This window comes from Cetorhinus maximus, chromosome 5 (assembly GCF_964194155.1).
Source record: "Cetorhinus maximus chromosome 5, sCetMax3.hap1.1, whole genome shotgun sequence".
In the NCBI taxonomy this organism is placed as follows: Eukaryota; Metazoa; Chordata; class Chondrichthyes; order Lamniformes; family Cetorhinidae; genus Cetorhinus; species Cetorhinus maximus.
The window spans coordinates 151,316,078-151,343,646 of NC_135883.1; the positions used below are offsets into that span (position 1 = coordinate 151,316,078).

Genomic DNA, 27,569 nt, shown 5'->3' on the forward strand with positions numbered 1-27,569 from the left:
TGCTAGTTTTTCATCAGTAGTAGAGAAGATGCTGGAACGCTTAAATGGGTGATTAGCTAGATTTATGGTCATGTGGAAAGAGTGTCAACTCTGAGAGCCACAGAGGGCTTTCGTTAATGGAGTCTCATTAGCCTGATTATAATCTTGAGCAACTGGCCAAATTAGCACACGATGGAAGTCCAGTAGATGCCTGCAGTTCAGGGAAGGTTTACTTGGCTCATTCCTGGGGTGAGGGGGTTGTCTTATGAGGAAGGGCTGAGCAGGCTGGGTGTACACTCATTGGGAGTTCATAAGAATGAGGTGATCTTATTAAAATATATAAGGTCCAGATGGTGCTTGACAGGGTAGATGCTGAGAGGATGTTTCATCCTCCTGAGGGAACCGAGAATTTGGGGAGACAGTTTCAAAATAAGGTGGAGATGAGGAGGAATTTCTTCTCTCAGAGGGTTATTAGTGTTTGAAATTCTCTTGCCAAGAGAGCAGTGAAGGCTGGGTCACTAAATATATTCAAGGCTGCGTTATGGAGTCAAGGGTTATGAGGGACAGACAGGAAAGTGCAGTTAAGGCCTCCATGAGATCAACCATGATCTTATTGAATGGCACAGCAGGCTTAATGGGCCGAATGGCCTACTCCTGCTCGTTTCTTATGATCTTTCCAAGGAATATAGGAAATTGGCTGCAATCTTGTAAGGCAGTAGGTTGACACGAATGAGGTAGATTCATATGAAACTGCAAAGATCAATGTTGGGACCATTTCTGTTCATCTTCATAAATAATTTAGTTAAGGGCACTATTGAGCAATTTACTAGGGTACAGTGAACATCAAAATGTCAACAGGAATTGGTAGTTTAAGCCAAAGTAATTAAGTAACAGGCAGACTGAAATACATTAAAAGAATGATCTCTAGCGTACAGAAGTCTTGACATATGGTTCAGTGCAGCACGACACTTGGAGTTTCCCAGAGATAAATGTGTGTATAAAATACAGGGTTAACATCTAAGGTTCCACAGAGGGATACAGGATTCAGTTGATAAATCATTAGAGACCTACATGAAGTGTGACAAGGTCATTAAGAAGGCAATTAGGCTTTCAGGTATTATCAGGGCATTACAATAAAATGCTAAGAATATTATATCTAGGCTGCAGTCGCTGTACAAAGTCTCAGTACAGCTGCAGTTTTGCTCTCCTCAGATGGTCTTTGAGAAGATACAGAAAAGAACAGCCAAAATGATACTCAGAGCACTAAATTATCATTATAGGCGAAATATGATGAGACTATTTTGTCAGAAGACAATGAAGTGTGTGACGACACCATAGTCTGATGGACCAGATGGTCTTTTCGTATGTTAATTATTTTCTATTTTTAATTACTATCATATTTGCATCACTTAGGAATCTCAATTCTATTATGGTAATTGGAAAACTAAGATAATCAATAAGTAGAAGCAAAATGGCAGAACAAACGAGGGAATTAGCCCAACAATATGACTCTGGTATACCAAAGCTAGATTTTTTGAAGACATGGCATGCCAACTGATGGGGTAGGAAAGGGTCATGATATAGTACGTCTGGATTTCCAAAAGCCCCTTTGTGTGAGGCTCCTTTCTAAACTAAGGAACAAAATGATGTAAATTCCTAAGGAGAGGCAAGTCAAAGTGGGAAGGGGAGAGCAGTGTATTAGTGGAGTGGGGTGGGAGGATCTTCAAAATCCATCAAGAAGTCTCACCTGTTGCATAAATGAACCAACTTTAGTCTATTCTGAATAGTAATTAACCAAAAGAATTAAAATTTCAACGTGTGTGAAGTACCCCCAACGTTACAGTGTTAAAATTACTCTCAAGATTTCATACCTACTCTGCAGTCATCATTAAGAGAGTTTAATTTTTGAAAGTTTCCAAACACTTCATGTCACTGGTATGAATTCGATGAACATGAGGTCTTGAAAGGGTAAGATGCTGCTTCCCCTGGCTGGAAAGCGTCAAAGTAGGGCTCATAACCTCAGGAATAACAGGTTGGTTGTGGATCTTTGGAATTCGCTACATCAGAGGGCTGTGATTGCTAAGTTATTGAGTATATTCAAGCCTGCGATCAACAGATATTTGAGCACTAAGGGATTCGAGGGATAGAGCAGACAAGTGAAACTGAAGTAGAAGATTAGCCATGATCGAATTTAATGGCTAAACATTCCTGTGGGGCCATATGGCCTACTCCTGGCTCCTATTTCTCATGTTATATGATGAGATCTATTTTGCAATGAAATCACTAAAGCAGGCCATTAGAATAATGCAGAAAGTATTGCAATAATCAAATTTGGGAGCTCTGTTGTTATTATAAAACTTCCTGAAACATAAAGACAGAATTACAGTTTTTAAAATAACAGGGGTAACCTCTTAGAGTCACAGAGGTCTACAGCACAGAAAAAGATCCTTTGGCCCATCGAGTCTGCACCAGTCAAACAAGTACCTAACTATTCTAATCCCATTTTCCAGCACTAGGCCCATAGCCTTGTATGCCATGGCATCGCAAGTGCACATCCAAATACTTCATTATGAGGGTTTGTGCCTCTACCACGCTTTCAGGCAGTGAGTTCCAGATTCCCACCACCCTCTGGGTGAAAAAAATTCTTCCTCACACCCCCTCTAAACCTCCTGCCCCTTATCTTAAATCTATGCCCCCTGGTCATTGATCCCTCCACCAAGGGGAAAAGTTGCTTCCTGTCTACCCTATCTATGCCCCTCAATTTTATACACCTCAATCATGTCTCCCCTCAATCTCCTCTGCTCCAGGGAAAATAACCCCAGTCTATCCAATCTATCCTCGTAACTAAAACTCTCCAGCCCAGGCAACATCCTGGTAAATCTCCTCTGCACTCTCTCTAGTGCAATCACATCCTTGATTACTGGAAACCTGAGAGAGCTAGGAGATATTTTGAATGAAGTAAACAATGCAGGAAAAAACAAAGATCTGAAACTAATTGTTAAAAAGACTAAAATGATGAGAGCTAAAAAAAAAACCAAGTGGCACAGCCTAATGAAAAAATAAAATTCAACGAGAAGGAAGTTGAAGTAATCACTGACTTTACCTACTTGGGTATTAATGTGAACAAGGATGTGAACTGAATAATAAAGAAATTCAACGCAGGGTTGGAATGACCAAACAAGCAATGACTGCGCTAAATAACATTTGGAATTTGGAAAAAGAAATCTATCAGGAAAACAACTAAGCTTAAGCTTCTTAAAGCATTGGTGTTTCCTATTTCCACTTATGGTGCAGAACGTTGGAGCACAAAAAAAGATAGCCAGGAAAAAATTATTCTTTAAAAAACTTCAGTGTTTCCGAAGGATGTTCAGTGTGAAATGCACTCAGATGTACAAACGGTTGGGTATTACAACAGGTGGAAGTTGACAACACAGGCAGATTGTTATCAGTGGTGGACAGATGCAAGTTGAAGTCTTTTGGGCATGTGGCACGAAGTGGTATAGAAAAGATGATGCTGGAAGGAATGGTAGAGGTATAGAATGTTGTGTGGGTAGGAAGAAGCCATCATGGAAGTAACAGGCTCGAGTTTCACAAGGGCACTGAGAGCGACGCAAGATCAAAGCAGCTGGAGGAGGAAAGTGTATGTTGCCACAATAACTCGACCACTCCGGGTTATCTGTACCACCAATCATGTCTTAGGTGTGTCATTTTCTCATGGAGTACACATTGTTACCTTGGTAGGTAACGGTATTTTACTTGGTGATTGGCGATGCGTATGAAGAAGTTTATTGTATTTTACGTGATCACAATGGCAAAGGACACCTGTTCTACTGTTGAGGACTTCTTGGAGGCATCCTAGCTAGATCAAAGCACTGGCATCTCCTGTATTTTGTCATTGCTCGAGTCAAAGAAAAAAATGATTGATGTCTGTACTACTCAATCCATGCGGGGACTGATGCCTGCTGGACAGATCATCGACTTGCTCGATCAGTGATGAGCATCCGCCTCGTACCAAGATATTGCAAGACCCCAAAGTCCAAGAGGAAAAAGATGTGTCCCAGCCCTAAAGCAAACAGGAGAGAGGAATTCCAAGAGCAGCTCATGACCACAGAATCACAATTGTTACACAGCACAGAAGGAAGCCATTCGGCCTGACATGTTAGCGCCAACTCTCCATAGCAATTTACCGAGTGCCATTCTCTCACCTTATCACCTTGGCCCTGCACATTCTTCCTTTTCAGATAACAATCCAATTCCCTCTTCAATGCCTCGATTGAACCTGCCTCCAATCTGGAAAATCTTCACATACCCCCAACGCAATTCCAGAACAGTGGGATCAGCTGTACTAGGCCCTGGTGTCCAGTCCATTGGCTTTGAGTATCGTTGCCACCAGGGCTGTTTCAACAGAAACAATGGTGAAATATGTGACCTCCGAGAACAAAAACAAGCAACCTTCATTGCCTGGCAGAACGACCCAAGGTCGCAAGTTAAGAAGTCCATCGACAAATCCAGAAGATAAGGGTCATGTGGCGTGAAGAGAAAGCACGAGAGATCCATCAAAATGCTGACCATCATGACATGCAATACTTGTTTGAAGCTACCAGGAGCATCTATGGACAAAGGTTAAATAGGCAAAATCCCCTTCGCTCACACAATGGTGTTTCACTTCTTAAGGATGACAATGCCACCCATCAATGCTGGAAAGAACATTTTCAACAACTCCTCAACCATGAATCCACAGTGGCAACTGATACTTTCCAGTACTCTGTGGAAAAATCCATGGGTGAACCATCATCGATGGGAGAGCTGCAACAGCAATCAAATGGATGAAAATCAACAAAGCCTGCTGTCCCGATGGTATTCAAGCTGAGGTCTTCAAAGCTGGTGGGCTCAAAACTCCATGCACTCATCCTATGAATTTGGGAGGAAAGTGCTATGCCCTCCCTAACAACTTCAGGAATGTGACAACTGGAAGCATCTTCAAGAAGGGAGATAAATCATGCTGTGAACTATTGAGGTATGTGTACAAAATTCTTACAGCGCTTGACAGGTTAGATGCAAGAAGAATGTTTCCCCCAGGGTCTAAAACCAGGGGGCACAGTCTCAGAATAAGAGGTAGCTCATTTGGGACCGAGGTAAGGAGGAATTTATTCAGAGGGTGGTAAACCCAAAGGGTTGTGGAGGGTCAGGCGACCCCTTGTTTTTAAACAGTGACCCCTAGTTCTAGATTCTCCCGCAACAGGAAACACCCTCTCCACATACACCCTGTCAAGACCGCTCAGGATCTTAAAGGTTTCAATCAAGTTGCCTTTTACTCTTCTAAACTCCAGTGGACACAAGCCTAGTCTGTCCAACCTTTCCTCATAAGACAACCCGCCCATTTCTGATATTAGTCTAGTAAACCTTCTCTGAACTGCTTTCAACACATGTACATCCTTAAGGTGACCAATACTGTACGCAATACTCCAAATGTGGTCTCACCAATACCCTGTACAACTGAAGCATAGCCTTCCTACTTTTGTATTCAATTCCCCTTGCAATATGTAACATTCAATTAGCTTTCCTAATTACTTGCTGTACTTGCATACTAGCCTTTTGTGATTCATGCACCAGGACATCCCGATCCCTCTGCACCTCAGAGCTGTGCAATCTCTCACCATTTAGATAATATGCTTCTCTTTTATTCTCCCAGTCAAAATGGGCAATTTCACATTTTCCCACATTAAACTCCATCTGCAAGATCTTTGCCCACTCACTTCACCTATCTATATCTGTTTGTAGTGTCCTTATGTCCTCTTCACAACTTACTTTCCTACCTATCTTTGTGTCATCAGCAAATTTGGCAACCATCCCTTCAATCTCTTCATCCAAGTCATTTATATAAATTGTAAACAGTTGAGGTCTCAGCACTGATCCCTGCGGCACATCACTCATTACATCTTGTCAACCTGAAAAAGACCCATTTATGCCTACTCTGCTTCCTGTTAGTCAGCCAATCTTCTATTCATGCCAATATGTTACCCCCTATACCATGAGCTTTTATTTTCTGCAATAACCTTTGATGTGGCACTTTATCAAATGCCTTCTGGAAATCTAAGTACAGTACATCCACCAGTTCCCCTAAAGATTTCTATATATTAATGACATGAAGTGATATGGGGATAGTGTGGGAAGATGGCGTTGAGGTTGAAGGTCAGTCATGATCTAGTTAAATGGTGGAGTAGACTTGAGGGCCAGAATGGCCAACTCCTGCTCCCATGTTCCTATGTATTTGTCCATAGCAGGGAAAATCCTGACATATATTCTCCAAATCACTTACATCCGGTGGCTGGGGAAATCCTCCCAGAATCATAGTGTGGCTTTAGTCCTTCCAGAAGAACCTCTGACACGGGCTTGTTGCCAGACAAATGCAAGAAAAATGTTGAGAACAACACTAGGAACTCTTCATTGCATTAAAGAACTTGACCAAAGCATTTGACTCAGTAAATTGCAAGGCTCTGTGGATTGTGCTCCAAAGATTTGGATGTCCAAGAAACTTCATCACAATCCTAGAACTGCTTCCTGGTGATGTGACTGCAACTGTCTTGAGTGGGAGGTTTGAAACAGGCGCCTTCAAAATCCAGATTGGTGTCAAGCAAGACTGTGTGATAGCCACCATACTATTTACAATCTACCTGACAGTGGATATTCATCTCAACAAAGATCAACTGCCCTCCAGTACAAAGTAAATACCACCTAGATGGAAAACTATTTCACCTCATTTGCCTCTATGCCAAAATTAAACTGACCACCCTAGACATACATGACCTACAGTTTGCAGATGACGGTAGTGTCATTTCCCACTCTGCAACAGATATGCAAGCCATTCTCGATCCCTTCAATTCTACACACAAGAAACCCGGCCTGTCCTTGAATGTTGCCAAAATAAATAACCCACACCTAGTCACCCAAATATTCCACCACCAATATATGCTGAAGGAAAGGCTCTCAAATATTTTGAGCACTTCCCATACCATGGCAGCCACCTCTATCAAAAGGCCACCATTGACAAGGAGATCCAACACTGGATAAGCTGTGTCAGCTTGACCTACTACAAACTACGGCAGTGAGTGATTGACAACAAAGATCTCATCAAGTCAACAAAAGTCCTAGTGTACAGGGCAGTTGTTGTCACCGCACTTCGTACTGCAGTGAGACCTGGACTGTGTATCAGGGAGATAAGAACACAAGAGAGCACTAGCAATCACTCTGCCGCATCCGTTGGATTCTATGGGAGGACCGTCGAACAAACACTATTATCCTTCTTGAAGTCAGCTCCACAAGCATTCAGGCAAAGCTCCTGAAAAATCAACAATGATGGACTGTACACTGTTTGGATGGCCAAAAACCATTTCCTTCGCTAGGGCCTGTTTTCTCAACACTCTAATGGCTAGCATTCCAGGGGAGGACAAAGGAAATGCTTCAAAGACACTCTCTCCTTGAAGTGCAGCAGCATTGACCTTAATGACTGGGAACAACTTATCAGTTGCTCAGAATAGCAACTACTTGTTCCACCAATCTGCATCGCGTTTTGAGTCACAACGTCTTTTGATTAACAGCAGCAGAGAAGGAGAGAAAAGGAAGCAAATCCTGCACTCCACTAAAGTGTGGGACATCATGCCCCATATGCTCAAAGATCTGGGGGTCGAGAATTGTCCTGTTCAGTCACATGAAGACCCATGTCTGAAACTTGCAAACTTGAGTAGATGTCAGATTTTTGGGAATTAAGGGATATGGGGAGCAGGCAAGAAAATGGAGTTGAAGCCCAAAATCTGCCATGATCGTACTGAATGCGGGTCAGGCTCGATGGGCCATGTGGTCTACTCTTGCTCCTATTTCTTAGGTTATCTTGAAATTGAGGGGCAGCTAACAACAATGGCAAAAGACGAATTGCATGAAATAGGACCTCAATCTTTATTTAATAATTGTTGGAAATAGGCAATAGGTGATTGAGCATCTAAAAAACAAAAAGGCAAATTAACATTCTGGGTGTTGGCATTTTGTCAACAATGGGTTGTAAAGTTTGAACTCACAACAGGACATCACTGCAGGAGTTCCTCAGGGTAGTGTCCTCGGCCCAACCATCTTTAGCTGTTTCATTAATGGCCTTCCTTCCATTATAAGGTTAGAAGTGGGGATGTTCGCTAATGAATGCACAATGTTCAGCACCATTCGTGACTCATGAAGCAGTCCATACCCATATGCAGGAAGACCTGCACAACATTCATGCTTGAGTTGATAAGTGGCAGGTAACATTAATGCCACACAAGTGCCAGGCAATGACCATCTTCAACAAGAGGAAATCTAACCATCTACCCTTGACATTCAAAGGCATTACCATTGTTGAATGCTCCACTATCGATATCCTGCGGGTCACCATTGACCAGAAACTAACTGGACCAGCCATATAAATACTGTGGCTAAAAAAGCAGGACAGAAGTTGGAGTTCTGAGGAGAGTAACTCACCTCCTGACTCCCCAGAGCTTGTTTACCATCTATCTACAAGGAATAAGTCAGGAATGTGGTGGAATACTCTCCACTTGCAGCTCCAACACTCAAGAAACTTGACACCATCCAGGACAAAGCAGTCCACCTGATTGCTACCCAATCCACCGCCTTCAACCTCCACTCCCTCCACTACTGACGCACAGTGGCAGCAGTGTGTACCATCTACAAGATACACTGTAACAACTCACCAAAGCTCCTTTGACAGCACCTTCCAAACCCACAGCCTCTACCATCTAGAAGGAAAAGGGCAGCAAATGCATGGGAACACCACCACCAACTGGAAGTTCCCTCACCTTGGACTTGGAAATATATCGCCATTCCTTCACTGTCGCTGAGTCAAAATCCTGGAGCTCCCTTCCTAAAAGCACTGTGGGTGTACCTACACCACATGGACTGCAGCGATTCAAGAAGGCAGCTCACCACCACCTTCTCAAGGGCAACAAGGGATGGGCAATAAATGCTGGCCTAGCCAGCGACACCCACATCCCATGAAAGAATGAAAAAAAAAATCACCCCAGCTTTTCAGATACTAATAGACCTACGGTCTATTTGCAGCGTGGACCCAAAAGAATATTTGATTATTTCTGACAAGGGAGTTGCAGAGATGCACTTAGATAGATTTAAAATGTTGCAATAATGCACCAATCCTCATTACAGATTGACCAAGTGCTACTAATTAGAAGTGATTTAATTTTTTTGGGCAAAAAGTTCCAATGAAGAAAACTGTGACCTGTATGTAGGTCACTCTGAAACCTAAATACAGCTTCCATACGCTTAGCAGATCTTTGCCATCTGCGTCAATCCTGCTGCTGATGACAAAATGTCACGCCTTACGTTTCCAGGATGTTTGCAACACTGGTTGTAAATGCAGCGTGTTCGTCCTTTAAAATACAGGAAATGACACAAGGGGGTTTGTAAACAGACAGGGTCGCATAAACCTCCTCCTCATACAATGCAAAGGCAAAATCTGTTGTATCGAGCTTCCCCCTCTCCACCCACCCCAAAACACTCTTCTCACTTTAAAAATAATCCTATCTAAAGTGAAAGCCGGCACGGGCTGAATGTACAATGAATAATAATATACACTTTATTAAAAGATAGGTGAACCACTGGGCCTCAAAAAAAGCTCCGTGAGGCCCAGTGAAGAGCAATTGACGGTGATGAAATATATTTTATATACAGACAGCGAGCGAGCGAGCGGCGTTTGGGTACCTGCCTGGGACCTACCCGCGAGTCCCATTAACACACAGCGTCCAGTGACCAGAGTCACACTGCCTCGCGCCGGCCGCTCCCGCTCTTCAAACACCAACGGATCCAAGCGCTCACACCCGGCAACAGGGCGCTGCTGCCGTCCAAACAACTGCCTGATTCATACATTCATATTTTTAAAATATATATAGGTATTGTTTTTATTGAGCAGAACAATACGCAGTATTAAAGAGATCATTTTTACCTCGGTAAAGCCATTCCTTTCCTTTTTTTAAACCATCTAATTAGCTCAAATAATGCAGCCCGCTATGCGACGGGGTCCTCCCGTAACCATGGTCGCCTGCTGTGGATTTTGAGCCTGGAGTTGCTGTAGCTGATTGCTATTGCAATATTCGGTTGTTGCTGCTGTTCCTATCTTTAAAACATTTCCTAAATATGTCATTCCCAGCAAATCTTCCTTCTGATTCTGTGGTTTTTGATGTAGTGGTTGTAGGATCCTGTATGACTGACTTGGTCAGGTTAGTGATATATATATATATTATATATATGTGTATCCTGTTTATCTTTGTATCCTAAATGGAGGTTGGTACTCGTTATCTAAACTGTGCTGAAATTATATTTTATTAAAATGAACCCAAATGCTGTGAATAGGTTAGAGGAACTGTCAAATAGATTGGCAAAACAGTTTATAAATGTCCATGTGTATTTTTTTTATTTTGAAATAGCCATCTAATATGCTTCAGACAGGTGGTGTTGGGCTGATCCATCTCCTAAAGGTGTTTTTGGGTCGGGTCATCCTTGCTATACAATTGGAGTCAGGTGGTAATGTGTGTTCTCGCTGACATTAATCCCTTTTTCTGCAGGGGTGTGTGGTGGGCTTTGGGAGAACAAAACTGTTTGTGTATATATCTCCAGGCTACATGGTGTTTTCCCTATGCAAGGCAGCGAATTTGCATCATATCCTCTGACTGCCAACTCCTGTTGTTCTCAGAGGCTGATACCCCATCAGTGCTGTGTATTTAATAACATGCACCTTCACACATAACTGCTATTAGAGAATTGATGAAGATAAATAAATTTGCAATAATAGTGTTTTCAGCAAATTGCTCAGGCTAAGTGTGTTATTTTGATGGATCTATCCATATTTCCAAACAAGACTGGATACACTCAAATTTGAAGAATGGTTGTGTGGAATGAGCAGAAGTTTAGTTATGGCTAGGTCACTACTTCCTACTAACTGAATAGTCTACCTCAACATTTGAGTGCGTGATAACTAAGATGTGCCTAAGTGAAGGAGTTGTGACTGCTGTTTTTAAGGGAGGAATCTAGATGGTGGAAAGGCACCTCATTTCATCTGTACCCCCCCCCCCCCCATCCCATCTGCTACTTATATGAATGATAACCCTTCATATTGTATTCATTCCCACTATAAGCTAATTGTTGCTTGGTTTGAATTTTGGTTAATTATCTTTTCTGTGCTGTGTTCCTCTTTCTTTTACTTTCATCTTCCTTGACCCTTTTCCTACTTGCAAATATCCTGGCCTGAATTGGGGTGCACTTTATTGGTTGGGGCACTATACAGTTAGCAGTTGCAAGTTGTCTTATTTGGTTTATCTTCATATCTGAACTAACAAGCACTTTGCCCCTGTGGTGGCAGCAGCAGGATGATGTTGGCTTTAGCTGGCATGTGATGGGATTTCCTATGGCAATTGATGATGCATGTTCTTCACACACTTCATCTTCTGTCTGTAGCTGCCATGTTTTTGAGTGTATGAGGAGGTAGTGCCACGTGGGAGTTTGGGCTGAAATACCCTGGCTGGCCAACTGACACCCAAGCAACAACTTTAGATCTTGAACTCCCTCCTCCACCCCCACCCCCTTTCCGTTTCTTCCCCCTCCCTTTTGTTTTTTCCAATAATTTATATAGATTTTTCTTTTCCCACCCATTTCCATTATTTTTAAAAGTATTCCACCCATGGTTTATTTCACCCCACCCATGGTTTATTTCACCCCACCCCCACTAGAGCTACCTTGCTCGTCCTGCTCTCCAATCTTAATTAGCACATTCTTTTAGATAATATCACCACCTTCAACACCTCTTTATCCTTTTGTCTGTGACATCTTTTGGTTATCTGCTCCTATCACTGCTTGCTTGTCCCAACAAACCCCCCCCCGCCACCCCCCTTAAACCAGCTTATATTTCACCCCTTTCCTATTTCTACTTAATTCTGTTGAAGGATCATGAGGACTCGAAACGTCAACTTTGTTCTTCTCCGCCAATGCTGCCAGACCTACTAAGTTTTTCCAGGTATTTCTGTTTTAGTTTTGGACACCCAAGCATGTTTCTTTATTCTTTCATGTGATGTGGGCATCACTGGGGAGGCCAGCATTTGCTGCCCATTCTGAATTTCCCTTGAACTGAGTGGCTTAACTGCCATCTGAAATGGCCCAGTAAGAGTCAACTATATTGCTGTGGATCTGGTGTCTCACGTAGGCCAGACTGGGTAAGGATGGCAGATTTCCTTCCGTAAAGGTTCATTAGTGAATCAGATGGGTTTTTGCAACAATCGATGATAGTTGTCATGGTCACAATTACTGAGACTAAACTTCAATTCCAGATCTATTAGTTGAATTCAAATTTCACAAGATGCCATGGCCCTACAGCATTAGCCTGAGCCTCTGGATGTCCAGTAACATAGAAACAAGGAGTAGGCCATTCGGCCCTTCGAGCCTGCTCTTCCATTCATTATGATCATGGCTGATCATCCAACTCAATAGCCTACTCCCGCTTTCTCCCCATACCCTTTAATCCCTTTCGCCCCAAGAGCTATATCTAACTCCTTCTTGAAAACATACAAAGTTTTGGTCTCAGCTACTTTCTGTGGTAGTGAATTCCACAGGCTCACCACTCTCTGGGTGAAGAAATTTCTCCTCATCTCAGTCCTAAATGGTCTACCCGGTATCCTCAGACTGTGACTCCTGGCTCTGGATTCCCCCAGCAGCAGAAACATCCTTCCTGAATCTACCCTGTCTAGTCCTGTTAGAATTTAATTGGCTTCTATGAGATCCCCCCTCATTCTTCTGAACTCCAGCGAATATAATCCTAACTGACACAATCTCTCCTCATATGTCAGTCCCGCCATCCCAGGAATCATTCGGGTAAACCTTCGCTGCACTCCCTCTATAGCAAATACATTCTCTGATAAGGAGACCAAATCTGCACACAATATTCCAGGTGTGGTCTCGCAAAGGCCCTGTACAATTGCAGCAAGACATCCCTGCTACTTGAATCCTCTTGCTATGAAGGCCAACATACCATTTGCCTTCTTTACCGCCTGCTGCACCTGCATGCTTACCTTCAGCAACTGGTGTACAAGGACACCCAGGTCTCTTTGCGCATTCCCGTCTCTCAATTTATAGCCATTCAGATAATAATCTGCCTTCCTGTTTTTGCTACCAAAATGAATAACCTCACATTTATCCACACTATGCTGCATCTGCCATGCATTTGCCCACTCACTCAGCATGTCCAAATCACACTGAAGCATCTCTGCATCCTCCTCACAGCTCACCCTCCCATCCAGCTTTGTGTCGTCTGCAAATTTGGAGATATTACATTTAGTTCCCTCATCTAAATCATTAATATATATTGTGAATAGCTGGGGTCCCAGCACCGATCCTGCGGTACCCCACTAGTCACTGTCTGTCATTCGGAAAAAGACCCGTTTATTCGTACTCTTTGTTTCCTGTCTGCCAACCAGTTTTCTATCCATCTCAGTACACTACCCCCAACCCCATGCGCTTTAATTTTACACTCCAATCTCTTATGTGGGACTTTGTCGAAAGCCTTCTGAAAGTCCAAATAAACCACATCCACTGGCTCCCCCTCATCAACTCTACTAGTTACATCTTCGAAAAATTCCAGTAGATTTGTCAAGCATGATTTCCCTTTCATAAATCCGTGCTGACTCTGTCCGATTCTGCCACTGTTTTCCAAGTGCTCAGCTATTAAATCTTTTATAATGGACTCTAGAATTTTCCCCACTACCGACGTCAGGCTGACTGGTCTATAATTCCCTGTTTTCTCTCTGCCTCCCTTTTTAAACAGTGGGGTTACATTAGCTACTCTGCAATCTGTAGGAACTGTTCCAGAGTCTATAGAATCTCAGAAGATGACCACCAATCCACTATTTCTAGGACCACTTCCTTAAGTACTCTGGGATGTAAATTATCAGGCCCTGGGGACTTATCGGCCTTCAATCCCATCAATTTCCCCAACACCACTTCCCTACTAATACTGATTTCTTTCAGTTCCTCCCTCTCACTAAACCCTGTGCTCCCCAACATTTCTGGTATGTTATTAGTGTCCTCCTTTGTGAAGACAGAACCAAAGTATGTATTTAGTTGGTCAGCCATTTCTTTGTTTCCCATTATAAATTCCTCTGTTTCTGACTGTCAGGGACCTACATTTGTCTTCACCAATCTTTTTCTCTTCACATACTTATAAAAACTGACTATAAAAGTTTCTATGTTCCCTTCAAGCTTACTCTTGTACTTTATTTTCCCCTTCTTAATCAATCCCTTGGTCCTCCTTTGCTGAATTCTAAACTACTCCCAATCCTCAGGTCTGTTTTTTTTCTGGCCAATTTGTATGCCTCTTCCTTGCATCTAATACTATCTCTAATTTCCCTTGTAAGCCATGGTTTGGCCACCTTTCCTGTATTACTTTTGCGCCAGACAAGAATAAACAATTGTTGCAGTTCACCCATGCGCTTTTTAAATGTTTGCCATTGCCTATCCACCGTCATCCCTTTAAGTAACATTTCCCAATCCACCATAGCCAACTCGCGCCTCATACCATCGTAGTTTCCTTTATTAAGATTCAGGACCCAAGTCTCAGAATGAACTACGTCACTCTCCATCTTGATGAAGAATTCTATCATATTATGGTCGCTCATCCCCATTACCACTATGCCACCGTCTTACCTAAAGGGCGTTAAGGGGGTTGGTCGACATTTTCAGTCTGATTAGATATATTCTATGTGCAAACCTTTATTCTTGTAGTAAGTTTAAACTCTGCCACATGACCCTGACGTGATCCGGCTGCTTGCCATTTTAATTCACCTTGCTCTCATGCTCACATTTCTGTCCTTGGCCAGCTGAAATATTCCAGTGAAGCTCAACACAAGTTTGAGGAACAGCATCTCCCCTTCAGATTAGGCAGTTTACAGCATTCTGGACTCAACATTGAGTTCAACAACTTCAGACCATGAACTCTATCCTCCATTTTTTTTGCCAAGTGCCAGCCTATATCTTGCTTTCATGTTTTTTTTCTTTCACACACAGCTGTTTATTATTTTGCCATGAACACTCGCTCTGGACCGATGCTTTGTTTCTTTACTACAATAATTACCACTCCGTTTGCCTTTTGTCCCGTGACATTGTTGTTATTTAATCTCCTCTGCCTCTACCCTATCCCAAACCTTCCCTTTTGTTCTTTCCCCACACTCCTTTCAATAGCATAAAATAAGATTTCTACCTCTCCTCAGTTCCGAAGAAGTCATATTTGACTTGAGACATTACCTCTGTTTCTCTCTCCACAGATGCTGCCTGACCTGCTAAGCGTTTGCAGCACTTTCTGTTTTGTTGCAGTCCAGCATCCGCAGTATTTCACTTTTGTTAAACACTTCCAAGGTCTGGCGCAATCACACAGTTGAAGATAAAAATCTGCTGCTGCGGATTCAGTTGTCTTGGCTCCAGCGTTGGTCTATGGTCTCTTTATTGAGACTTTAGTTCAGCATTGAGGGAGTGTTTCATCATTGGAGATGTCTTCTTTTGAATGATCCATTAAACCATGGCCCCAAACAGGAAAATGGGACTGACTGGATTGCTCTACAGAGAGCTGATATGGACTCGATGGGCTGAATGACCTCCTTCTGTGCCGTAATGACTCTGACGTAAAAGATCCGTGGCACAATCAAAGAAGAGCAAGGGAATTCTCCCAGTGTCCTGGCTTACATCGCTAAAAACAAATTGTCTGGTTATTAATCTCATTGCTCTTTGTGGGTCATTGCTGTGCACAAATTGGCTGCCATATTTCCCTATATTTAAAAGACTGACTGTACTTCAAAAGTAATTGGTTGTGAAGTACTTTGAGATAATCTGAGATCGTGAAATGTGCAATATAAATGCAAGTTCTTTCTATCTTTAATCAGAACTTTCTGTGTCTAGATCACAAAGTATCTTTAAGCAATTATAAAAAATAATGGATAAATTACATTGTGAGGACTGCTATTTCTTGCATAAGGAGCATCTTCTATGATTTTAGTAATTTTCTTATCTGTTCAATTATTTCAATTCAAACTGTCATTATCACATGCTCCTCAGAGACCCACATCAGCCTCTTTCCAAGTACCGCACTGTTTCCGATCTTCCCTTCCTTTCTAAGCTGTTGCAATGCATTGCTGGCTTGCTTCTAGCCTTCCTAGTTTGAGAAGGCCAATCTGATTTCTTGACATATCATTTACTGCAGCATGGCATCAGCCTATATAATGCTGGCAGCACACAACTCAACACCTCTACCTCCTCTATCAGTCCACCCTGCCAATACCAAGATGCAGATGAACTAAAATTTCCTCCAACTTCTTGTCAGTAAGCCAAAGTCATTCTCTTTGGCTCCTGCCAGTCTTAACTCTATTTACTTTGCTAGCTGCTACCTGAGACTCAAGTAGCTATGGCATACGGCTTGGCCACAAGCCTTGCTTTCTCTCCATATTTGCTTTTCTCCACATCTTTGCCTGTCTCCACCTCTTTCTCTTTTGCAACCATCACCCCTCTCCCCCTCTCCAAATCCATGACTTCATCAGCTCAAGGCTCAACTTCTCTGAAAGATAATTGACCCTAAACCTATATTTCCATGTTGACAGATGCTGCCAGATGTGCTAATTGTTACCAAAATTTTGTTTTAATTTTGGTTTACCAGCACCTGCCAGTATTTTGCATTCCAGCCCCCCACAAGTTACAATTCATTCAAAACATGGCATCCCAGATTCCCTGCCACACTAAATACTGCACTAGAAGCTCCATATGTCTTAGCAAGTTGATGTCAAAATTCTCATCCTAATTTTCAAATTCTTCCTTAGCTATGCCTCACTGTACTTTTAGTCATCTCTTGCCTTATGTTCCCATGCACCATCTATTTGAACATCAGGCTGCATATTGTATACCTCCATCCCACTCTGTTGACTCCTCAGCTGGCCACTGTACTCCTATCATTTGCATCTTCTTGCCTAGGTTCATTCGTCTTTTATCTTTCCTTCTGCCTTTAATGTTCTTCTTTTTCTGTTATTGTGAGTTCGTCTCTAGATTTGTTGGCTTCTTACTCTAGAAGAGATTTTGCTGGAGGCAATGGTCTTTCGTTCAAAAACATTTGTTTACTTGCTGACTATTTACAACGAACATAAGAATTAGGACCAGGAGTAGACCATTCAGCCCCTCGAGCTTGCTCCACCATTCAATAAGATCATGGCTTATCTTCTTGTGTTTCGATTTCCACATTCCCATCTAACCCCGATAACCTTAGATTCTCGTTAGGCAAGGGAATCAATCTACCTCTGCCTTAAATATATTCAATGGCCCCGCCTGCCTCCGCCACCTTCTGAGGCAAAGAATTCCAAAGTCACACAAGCCCCTGAGAAAAAAAAATTCTCCTCATCCCTGTCCTAAAAGGGCATCCTCTAATTTTAAAACTGTGCCCCCTAGTTCTGGACTCACCCACAAGCAGAAACATCCATTCGACGTCCACCTTCTCAAGGCTGTTCAGGATCTTGTATACTTCAATCAAATCACCCCTCACTCTTCTAAACTCCAGTGGAAACAAGCCCAGTCTGTCCAACCTTTCCTCATAAGACAACCCACTCATTCCAGGTATCAATCTCGTAAACCTCCTTTGAACCACCTTCAATGCATGTACATCCTTTAAATAAGAAGACCAAAACTGCACACAGTATTTGAGGTGCGGTCTCATCTATGCCCTGTATAACTGAAGCATAACATCCTTACTTTTATGTTCAATCCCTCTCGTAATAAAGGATAGCATTCCAATAGCCTTCTTAATTACTTGCTGTGCCTGCATATGAACGTTTTGGGATTCATATACTAGAACACCTAGACCCCTTTGCAGCTCAGAATTGTGCAGCTGTTCTCCATTTAAGAAATACTCTGCTTTTTTGTTTTTCCTGCCAAAGTGAACAACTTCACATTTTCCCACATTAAGCGCCATTTGCCAGATCTCTGCCCTCTCACTCAACCTATCTATTTCCATCTGCAACCTCCTTATGTCCTCTTCTTTGCACTGGAGGCGGTTCCAGATTGATTCCAAAGATGCGGGGCTTGTCTTATGAGGAGAGTTTGAGCAGTTTAGGCTTATACTCGCTAGAGTTTAGAAGGATGAGAGGAGATCTAATTGAGGTATATAAGATGCTAAAGGGGATAGACAAAGTAGACGTGGAGTGGATGTTTCCTCTTCTGGGGCATTCTAGAACAAGAGGCCATAGTTTTAGGCTAAGGGGTGGTAGATTTAAATCAGAGATGAGGAGGAATTACTTTTCTCAGAGGGTCATGAATCTGTGGAATTCACTACCTCAAGAGTACAGTAGATGCCCGGACGCCGAATAAATTTAAGGAGGAGAAAGACAGATTTTTAATTAGTAATGGGTTGAAAGGTTATGGCGAGAGGGCAGGAAATTGGAGTTGAGGCTGAAATGAGATCAGCCATGATCATAATGAATGACAGAGCAGGCTCGAGGGGCTGAATTGCCTACTCCTGTTCCCAGTTCTTATGTTCTTATGTTCACAACATACTTTGCTACCTATCTTTGTGTCATCTGCAAATTTAGCTACCATGTCTTCACTCCCCTCATCTAAGTCATTGATGTAAATCGTAAAATGTTGAGGTCCCAGTACAGGCCCCTATGGGATGCCACTCGTCACATCTTGCCGATCTGAAAAAGACCCATTTATGCATACTCTCTGCTTTCTGCCACCCAGCCAATCTTCTATCCATGCTAATATGTTACCCACTACACCAACGGATCAACTACCTCATTGGCCACCTCTTTTAAACCCTTAGGACGTAGTCCATTGGGACCCGGAGACCTGCCAGCCTGCAGCTCCATCAATTTGCTCAGTACCATTTCCCCACTGATTTCAATTTCACCAAGTTCCTTTCTCCCGTTCACCTCCTGATTTGCAGCTATTACTGGAATATTCTTGTATCTTCTATAGTAAACACAGAAGCAAAATATGTGTTCATTTCTTCTGCCATTTCCTTATTATCTAATATTAACTCCACACTATCACTCTCTAGAGGATCCACACTCACTTTACTTACCCTTTTCCTTTTTAAGTATCTGAAGAAACTCTTGCTATCCGTTTTTACATTTCTAGCTAGCTTCCTCTCATACTCTAATTTCTTTCTCCGATTAACCTTTTAGTCATTCTCTGCTGTTCTTTATAGTCTGTCCAATCATCTGTCCTGCCACTCATCTTTGTGAAGTTGTATGTTTTTTCCTTAAATTTGATGCTTTTCTTAACATCTCTAGTTAACCACAGATGGTGCATCCTCCCCTTAGAAATTTTCTTGATAGTAAGAATGTACTTATTCTGAATACTCTGAAATATCCCCTTAAATGTCTGCCACAGCTTCTCTATTGATCTATCCTCTAGCCTAGTTTCACAGTTCACTTCAGCTAGCTCAGCTTTCATTCCCACATAGCTGCCCTTATTTAAGTTTAAGATACTAGTCTTAGACCCACTCTTCTCCCTTTCAAACTGGATGTAAAATTCAGTCAGATTGTGGTTGCTGCTACCTAGGGGTGTCTTTACTCTGAGGTCGTTAATTAATCCTGTCATGTTACACAATACCACATCTAATATCACCTGGTCTCTGGTTGGTTCCAGAACATGCTGCTCTAAGAAACTATCTTGAAAGCCTTTTAAGAACTCCTCATCCAGGCTACTACTGCCAGTCTGATTTTTCCAGTTTATGTGTAGATTAAAATCACCCATAATTATTGCCGTCCCTTTGTCACAAGCGCATAATATTTTCTCTTGAATACTTTGTCCTACACTGTGGCTACTGTTAGAGAGCCTGTAGACCACTCCGACTAATGACTTTTTCCCCCTACTATTCCTCATCTCCACCCAAACCAATTCTACATCCTGATCTCTAACTATTGCACCAATGCCCTCTTTGATTAATAGTGCTACCCTTCCACCTTTACCTAGCTTTCTATTCTTGAATGTCATGTACCCTTCAGTATTAAGGACCCAGTCTTTGTCGTCCTGCAGCCACGTCTCCGTAATTGCTATCAGATCATATTTATTTACTTCAATGTGGGCCATCAATTCATTCACTTTGTTATGAATGCTACGTGCATTCAGATAGAGAGCCTTCAGTTTTGTCTTTTTGTCACTGTTGTAGCATCTATTCTTGACTGTTGATGTATTCTTAGGTTTTTTTCTCTGTGACCCTCATTTCTCAAATTACTATTTTGCGCTCCTGTCTTGACTCCACAGCTTGAATTGCTACCTCTACCCAAGCTTGATCCCTCACCCCTCTTGTTTACTTTAAAGCCCTCTCTACTTCCCTAGTTATGTGATTTGCGAGGACACACGTCCCAGCATGGTTCAGATGTAAACCGTCCCAATGGCACGCCCCCACTTTCCCCAGTACTGATGCCAGTGTCCCACAAACTGGAACCCACTTCTCCCACACCTGTCTTTGAGCCACACATTCATCTCTGTAATCTTATTTGTCCTATGCCAGTTTGCATGTGGCTCAGGTAATAATCCAGAGATTATTACCTTTTGAGGTTCTGCTTCTTAATTTGGTACCTAGCTCCTCATACTAACTTTGCAGAACCTCTTTCCTAGTTCTACCTATGTCATTGGTACCTACATGGACCATGACAACTGGATCCTCCCCCTCCCACTGCAAGTTCCACTCCAGCCCTGAGCAGATGTCCCGAACCCTGGCATTGGGCAGGCAACATAGCCGCCTGAACTCTCGCTCTTTGCTGCAGAGAACAGTGTCAACCCCCCTCACTATACTATCCCCTACTACCATTACATCCCTTTTTTGCTCCTCCCGCTTGAACAGCTTCCTGTATCACAGTGCCATGGCTAGCCGGCTCATCCACCTTGCGGACTTCGCTTTCATCCACACAGGTTGTGAGCACCTCAAACCGGTTTGACAATTGCAAAGCCTGAGGCTCCTCTCCTACTGTCTGCTCGGTCCCATTATCTGCCTCACTGACAGTCACAACCTCCTGTCCCTCACTGCTGACCAAAACAGATGACCCTATTCTAAGAGGTGTGACTGTCTTCTGGAACAAAGTATCCAGGTATTTCTCCCCCTCCCTTATGTTGCGCAGTGTCTGCATTTTGGCTTCCAGATCAATAATCCTGATCAGGAATTCCTCAAGTTGCTTACACTTCCTGCAGACGTGTTTGTCATGGATCGCCTTGGCGTCCAAAAGCTCCACATCTCTCAGCTGCAACACAACACCTCTCCTGCCATTCTTACTTATGTTATTTAGTTAAGTTACTTTAATTACTTTCTTCCTTTGTGTGCTACAATTTACTGTGTTTATTGAATTCTAGTACCACTGACAACTAAAGGTTATGTGCATCTTAACTACAAGGTATGTGTTTTAGATGTTTGTTTAAATTACTTTATTTTTATTGCTTTTGTTTTATCTTTATTGTTTGATTTTAATTTAAAAGTTTTCAAATTTTGGTTTATTATTTTAAAGTTTTAGTTCTTTTTATTTATAGATCTACCTTAACTCGCCTGTCCTTAACTGGTTTCTCACACACTGTCCCTTAGACTGAGCACTTACCGGCCAATCAATTCACTACCTTCCTATGACGTCAGAGTTGCTTTTTCTCTTTTACCCGGGCTGCAGCTTCCCAGCAGCTGAAACAGTGAAACAACACACTCCTCCGCTCCCGACTGTCTCCCGCAGGTCCGCTCTGACTCCCAGCAAAGTACCCAAGGTACCCAAATTGAAGTCCCCGCCGCTCTCCGCATCCTTTTTAAACTGAAGTCTCTCCCGCTCTCCATGGCCTTTTCAAACTCGAGGTTAAATAAGACCAAGATATAGCTGGAGCTACTCTCTGACATGCTTCACATTCATCTCCTCTTAGTGAGTGACATCACTGTGACATAGCTTCTTACACACATGCTCAGCAGCTATCATTTCAGTAAACCCTTTACATCTCCTTCTGAGTCTTTATCCACATAGTATTATGCACACATTCTGCTACACCTCCCCCTCACTGTCTCTTGCGCCGGTGGCATCAATCTCTGATTGTGTCCTCAGCTCTCTTTGAGATGTATAGGATGTGTGCTCTCTGGACTCTTCTCCTTGGAAGGCACCAAGCTCCTCAGACAGAGATTTCTGCTTCTGGTCTGCAGTATAAAGGCGATGAACAGAGATTTTCCTTTACTTTTCTTATTTCATTTCTTCTTGGTACTTTGGGGAAAGGTTGGACTGCTGGCTGCTGTTGTTTGAAAGAATGAAGCTCGGTCAGCTCCTGTGAAGATTTGTGCAGCTATAGAGATTTCACAAACTTCTACTGCTGCAACAAATAGTGTTACGTAATGCCTCATCCATGAACGAATCAGATGGACAAAGAATATTCCGAAGAAAGAAATGATGATTGTCCTGCTAATACTGTAGGAATTTCTTTTTCTGTAGGCAGTGGTTCAGCTTGCGCACACTCTTGAGTGTGAGTTTGCTCCTCAGTGGGCCTGAGCATCTCTGGAACTTCATCAGAATGTATGCTGTCTTCAAAAACTAAAGCAAAATTCAGGAGCTTCTCCTGCAAGAATCATCAATATCAGTGGCATCATCCTCTTCCACTCTTTCCCAAAAGAACAAATTAAGGTTTAGAATAAAAGCAAAATACTGCGGATGCTGGAAATCTGAAACAGAAACAGAAAATGCTGGAAAAACTCAGCAGGTCTAACAGCTTCTGTGGAGAGGGAAAAAACAGAGTTAACGTTCGAACCCTTGGACTCTTCTTCAGAGCTCTGAAGAAGAGTCATACGGACTCGAAATGTTAACCATTTTTTTTTTCTCTCCACAGATGCTGTTAGACCTGCTGAGTTTTTCCAGCACTTTCTGTTAAGGTCTAGAATGTCATCTTGCAGTTGGTCATCTTCATCTTTGGTGCATCTGTCTCCTGCTGAATCTAGCTTTACCTTGAAGAGAAATTAAAGATCTACGATTACCTCCTGTGTTAGTAGGGATGGAGTTTTGCCTGTGAAGTATTCAGAGTCAATTTGACTTTTTTGAATGGAAGTTCCTTTAACAGATTTCTCCTTCTGTCTTGTAAACACAGATTTCTGGGCACAGCAAACCACTTTAAAATGGCCTAACTCGCCACAGCCACAGCACTGTGCAATTTAAGCAAAGCATTCTTTCCACCAATGGACCTTCTCCCCACCTTTGCACCTTCTTCCCGTCACAGCAGGGATATTGGAAAATGGCAGTTAGTGCCTTTTCAGGGCGTTTCCCTGTTTGCTGCCTTGCTCTACTTGCAGTTTTACAACCTACAGATGGAATGATTCCATCAAGCTGTCCTTGGAAAATTTTCCTTGCATCTCTGACAAAAGCATTATTCTGCCTCTGCCCTTTGCTGTGTCTGGCCAGTTGTACAGCTGAGCTTAAATTTACATTTTCCTGAGATTGTAAGAAGTCAGAGAGAATCTTGTAAAACATTAATGAACATCAATGACTATTCTATCTCTGATCAGGTCGTCTTTTAGTGTTCAATACTTACAATTTCTGCTAGGCAGTCCAATTCGTTAACAAACGAGTTAGTCTCTTCACCCAGTTTTGAGTGCGCTGATTAAATTTTGCCCTCTCTATGACAATATTTTTGTAGGTATGAGTCAAAGGCTCCGATGACATCCCCATAGGAGGCTGCCTCTTTGTTCGCCCCCTATCTGGCTAGCAAGTTATCTGCTATGCTCCCAACTGCAAATAACAAAGTGCTAACTTGATCTTTGTTCGCAAGACCTGAGGCATTGCAGTACCCGATAAAATGTTTTCACCAATTTTGCCATTGCTCAGCCTGTCTGGGGCCCTCTATATTTTGACCTGGGAGGGGCAGAGTAGAAGCCATTTCTCACCCTGGTTTGACGTTTGTTTTTTCCCGTGTTGTTTGTCTTGCTGGTGGCTGAGCTGCCCTTGTTATTTGGTTGTCTCCAGTATGGTTGCTGGGTTGGCCTCCAAGTCCTTCACCTGCTGCTCTGCACTGTTGCTGGGTTTCATTTGAGTCTTATTCTAGAAGAGATCTTGCTGGAGGCAATGGTCTTTTGTTCAAAAACATTTATTTACTTGTTGACTATTTACAAAGGTTAAATAAGACCAAGACGTTCCGGAGCTACTCTTGGGATGCTTCACACTCATCTCTGAGTGGGTGGGATCACTGTGACATAGCTCCTTATACACATGCTCAGTAGCTAATATTAGAATTAATCCTTTACACTTTTGACTGTGCCTTCAGCTCCCCATTTACCTGTCTCCCGTTTCTTTTTTTCCCCCCCAACCTTCAGCATTCATTGTTTCTTCTCCTGCAGGAAGATTACTAGAGAACTGTAAGTTGTGTATTTTGGCCCTGGTTTCACCTGATGCACACTGACATTGTGAAAGGGTGACTAAATTAGAGGCTCTTAATTTCTGACAAAACTCTCTCTGCTTGGGCAGCAGGGAAAGCATTTATGTCCTCTCTCTCCCTAACATTCGTGGTGGTCTTGTTGCCTCAAATCTGATTCAAATTCCTATTCATCCCTCGAGTTGCGAAGTAGCACTAGATAAGTTTCTATGTAGATGTAATCTCGTTCCCCTAAAAAAGGATCAACCGAACTGCCAAACCTTTTGAATCTTTTGCACAACTATTTATCAAATCATCTGGTCAATACTTGAGATATATTTTGCTGGGTCCCATTATGACTCAGGCATGTACAGTTACACGGTAGGCCATGGGGGATACAAGGCCTGCCTACAAGGGTAACAGGTAATGCTGAACCCAAAAACAAATCTCGTGTAGGGGGGAAAAGAGAAATTTACTTCTGAATTCTTTAAATTTTGATCATTTATGTGTTCAAATCACAATTTGGTATATTTGTATTATACATTCAGTCACAAAATGTGCTTTGTTTCCCTTTGTTACTTCATTTTATCAACATATTTAAAATTAAATTTCCATATAAACTGTCCAGCTAGAGCAGATCTACCAATCTCCCTGTTTAGATTGGGTACATTCAAAACAAATTAGCGACAGGTTGCTCAGTTTAAAAAAACTGCTTGTTGTTTCATACCATTGTTAGGTAACGTTACATAAATGAGCAGATTGAGATTAAAACTCTGGTAAGGCATGCATTAGTTTGTACAGTGCACAATGTGTGAAGGGGCAAACCTTGAACAGCCTATTTGGCACTTCACAGGCATTAATTTTAGTTCTCTTGACAGTTTTGCTGATTAATTGACTGCGTACGAATTTTTTCAGATGAATGTAATAAGAAATGGCCCTTCCACTGAGGCAATGTGTAAACTGCAAAAATGAACATCGTGTCTTATATTTTGCAGACAAACGCAGATCATTGCAATCCCTTTAGAGAACTTACTTTGTTAACCAATGTTTTGTACCAAAGTGGAGGTTTGGAAGCAGTTGTCTTCAGAGTCAATTATGAAAAAAAAGTCACAATTTCTGGCTGGCACTACTCACCTGTTTCAATAAATTTTACAGCTACATATGTTTCTGACACTTTATTACCCTGTTTCATCACATTCAGCAGTAGGAGTTCACAGAACACTACACCTGTCTTCTAGAAAATGCACTTGTACTCCTAAAGAATTAGGATAAGTACTTAATCCATTCATAATATGTCCAATCGTCAGTGATTAGTGTATAGCTTTGGTTATTAGCTTATTCATTTAACTAATTAGAAGCACATTTTTTGAAAACTTACTGTCCCATTAGCAGTGAAAACTAATAATTACTAGTTCACTTTGCGACTTCTTTCAAGTCAACAGTATCAAACAATGCATTTGCTGCGCACACCAAGAGTTGAAGTTTCTATCAAATTTAGGAATCCTAAATTTGTTGGGATTCTTTTCTCAGTCTAAGCCACCTATGTAACATTGCAAAAGGAATCATAAAATGATATGAAGAAGCTTTATTTTATTCAAACATTTACTGTTTTCCTCTCTTTATTTTCAGAAGTCACCAGAAGTACTACATTTACTTCACTACATTTAAAAAAAATGTCTAGTAGTTAACCTATTGCCCTGATATTTCTTACTCCTTTGCTGTTTATTCCTATTTTCCTGTGCTCAGATCTATTTGGTTTCTATTAAAAGTTCATGCATTCATCCCACTCATTCTTCAGCTGATTCAGTTGCTGACATCAATGTTTTAGAAGTACTTTTTTATATTGTATAAGCATTATACTGGCAGTACATCATTAAGAGACATAATCATGTGCTAGTGAGACAATGCAGTTGAGAAAATAGCTTCAGATAAACTTCACAATGCATTAATTTGCCACATTAGCAAAATCCATTCCAGTCACGTTGTCATGATAATGACATGATAATATACTGTTCTATACAAAGAACACAGTGCTAGTTAAATCACTGTACTCACAGTACCATGACTTATAATTTATTGGCCATGATGAATGTCTAAAGTTCACTGGTTGAAAAGATAGATAATACAATGTGACACCACCATGCATTTTAGCCAGCACTATATTACAAACTGCTGTTGCTTCAACTGAAATATCTAAAATTTGGATTATTCCAATTTTTTTTTACAAATACAAAGAAGCAATAGCATATTCTAATTTTGCAAAACTAACTTGCGCTGAAAATATAATTTAATACCTGCCACTGATATGAATCCTTTTTTTTTGCCTCGTCCTGTCCTGCCTGAACTTAGGCAGTAAGTGGTTGTGTAGGTTCAACAACAAACTTTAACATTTAAAAAAAAAGTTATGGTGGGAAGACTGGTGGCTGATGATAGGCTCATAACTGGGTTAGTGTTCCTGCAGTTTGTGTTAGTGTTTCTAATGGAATTTTATTGATTGATTCATGCAACAATCAATCACATTCTATCAGTAAGATCTGTATATTGCAGCTGACATAAGATTTCCCTGGGTCCAGGCCCTGTTTCCAAAGCTCAGTAGACAGAACATCATTTAACAACTGTATTTTATATATAAAATAATAAATCACACTGAAATGGATAAATCCATAATGGAATTCATAGTCATCCATCCACACACTCTCTTATTTTATCGTGGACTGCCATCGTCATTTATTTCTTGGCCCTTCACAAAGCATCCCCACTTGTCGCTGACTGTGGCCTATGGACACGAAAGGTCAAATAGTATCGCAGTGTATTTAATGCAGTGTAATGATTATAGCACTACGTAAATGAAACTGCTTTTACCCCCATGTACACTGTACCATTGTCATTTCCTGCTCAATTGTACATCTGGATGTACAGTGGCTACACAGAGGGACTATCAAGCTTCACAAACTTTCCCCTGGGTGATCATTTTCTGGAAGCCTCTTTAAAAATTTCATAAGCATAAAATAAGTTATGGAATGACTACCCTGTGCTTTCTTAGTATGTGGCTTCTTCCTCTTTTTAAGTTATTTTCTACCCTTCCTCTTTCTGAAGCTCCTTTTCCAACTTGCCATCATCAGCCAGTAGGATGAGGTTAGCTCCCAGGACAAGACACTTGGAAGCCT

At 41.8% G+C, this 27,569-nt stretch overlaps 2 protein-coding genes across 11 annotated transcripts in view; one reads left to right on the forward strand and one right to left on the reverse strand.

Annotated features, from left to right (window-relative positions):
* babam2 (BRISC and BRCA1 A complex member 2) overlaps nt 1–9,897 on the reverse strand; it is a 205,920-nt gene extending 196,023 nt beyond the window's left edge. For 4 of the 7 annotated variants that reach the window (XM_078542699.1, XM_078542698.1, XM_078542696.1 and 1 more), the window contains exon 1: nt 9,739–9,897. The gene's annotated coding sequence lies outside the window, so the exon portion shown is untranslated. Of the gene's footprint in view, nt 1–9,256; nt 9,383–9,738 lie in introns of those variants that run through there. The other 3 variants (XM_078542693.1, XM_078542697.1, XM_078542695.1) reach the window with 3 other exon arrangements.
* A 138-nt stretch (nt 9,898–10,035) lies between these two features.
* Nucleotides 10,036–27,569, forward strand: part of rbks (ribokinase) — a 169,231-nt gene continuing 151,697 nt past the window's right edge. For 2 of the 4 annotated variants that reach the window (XM_078542703.1, XM_078542705.1), the window contains exon 1: nt 10,037–10,253. In XM_078542703.1, the coding sequence (XP_078398829.1) occupies nt 10,171–10,253 (83 nt within the window). In that variant the 5' untranslated portion in view covers nt 10,037–10,170. Of the gene's footprint in view, nt 10,254–27,569 lie in introns of all 4 variants that reach the window. The other 2 variants (XM_078542706.1, XM_078542702.1) reach the window with 2 other exon arrangements.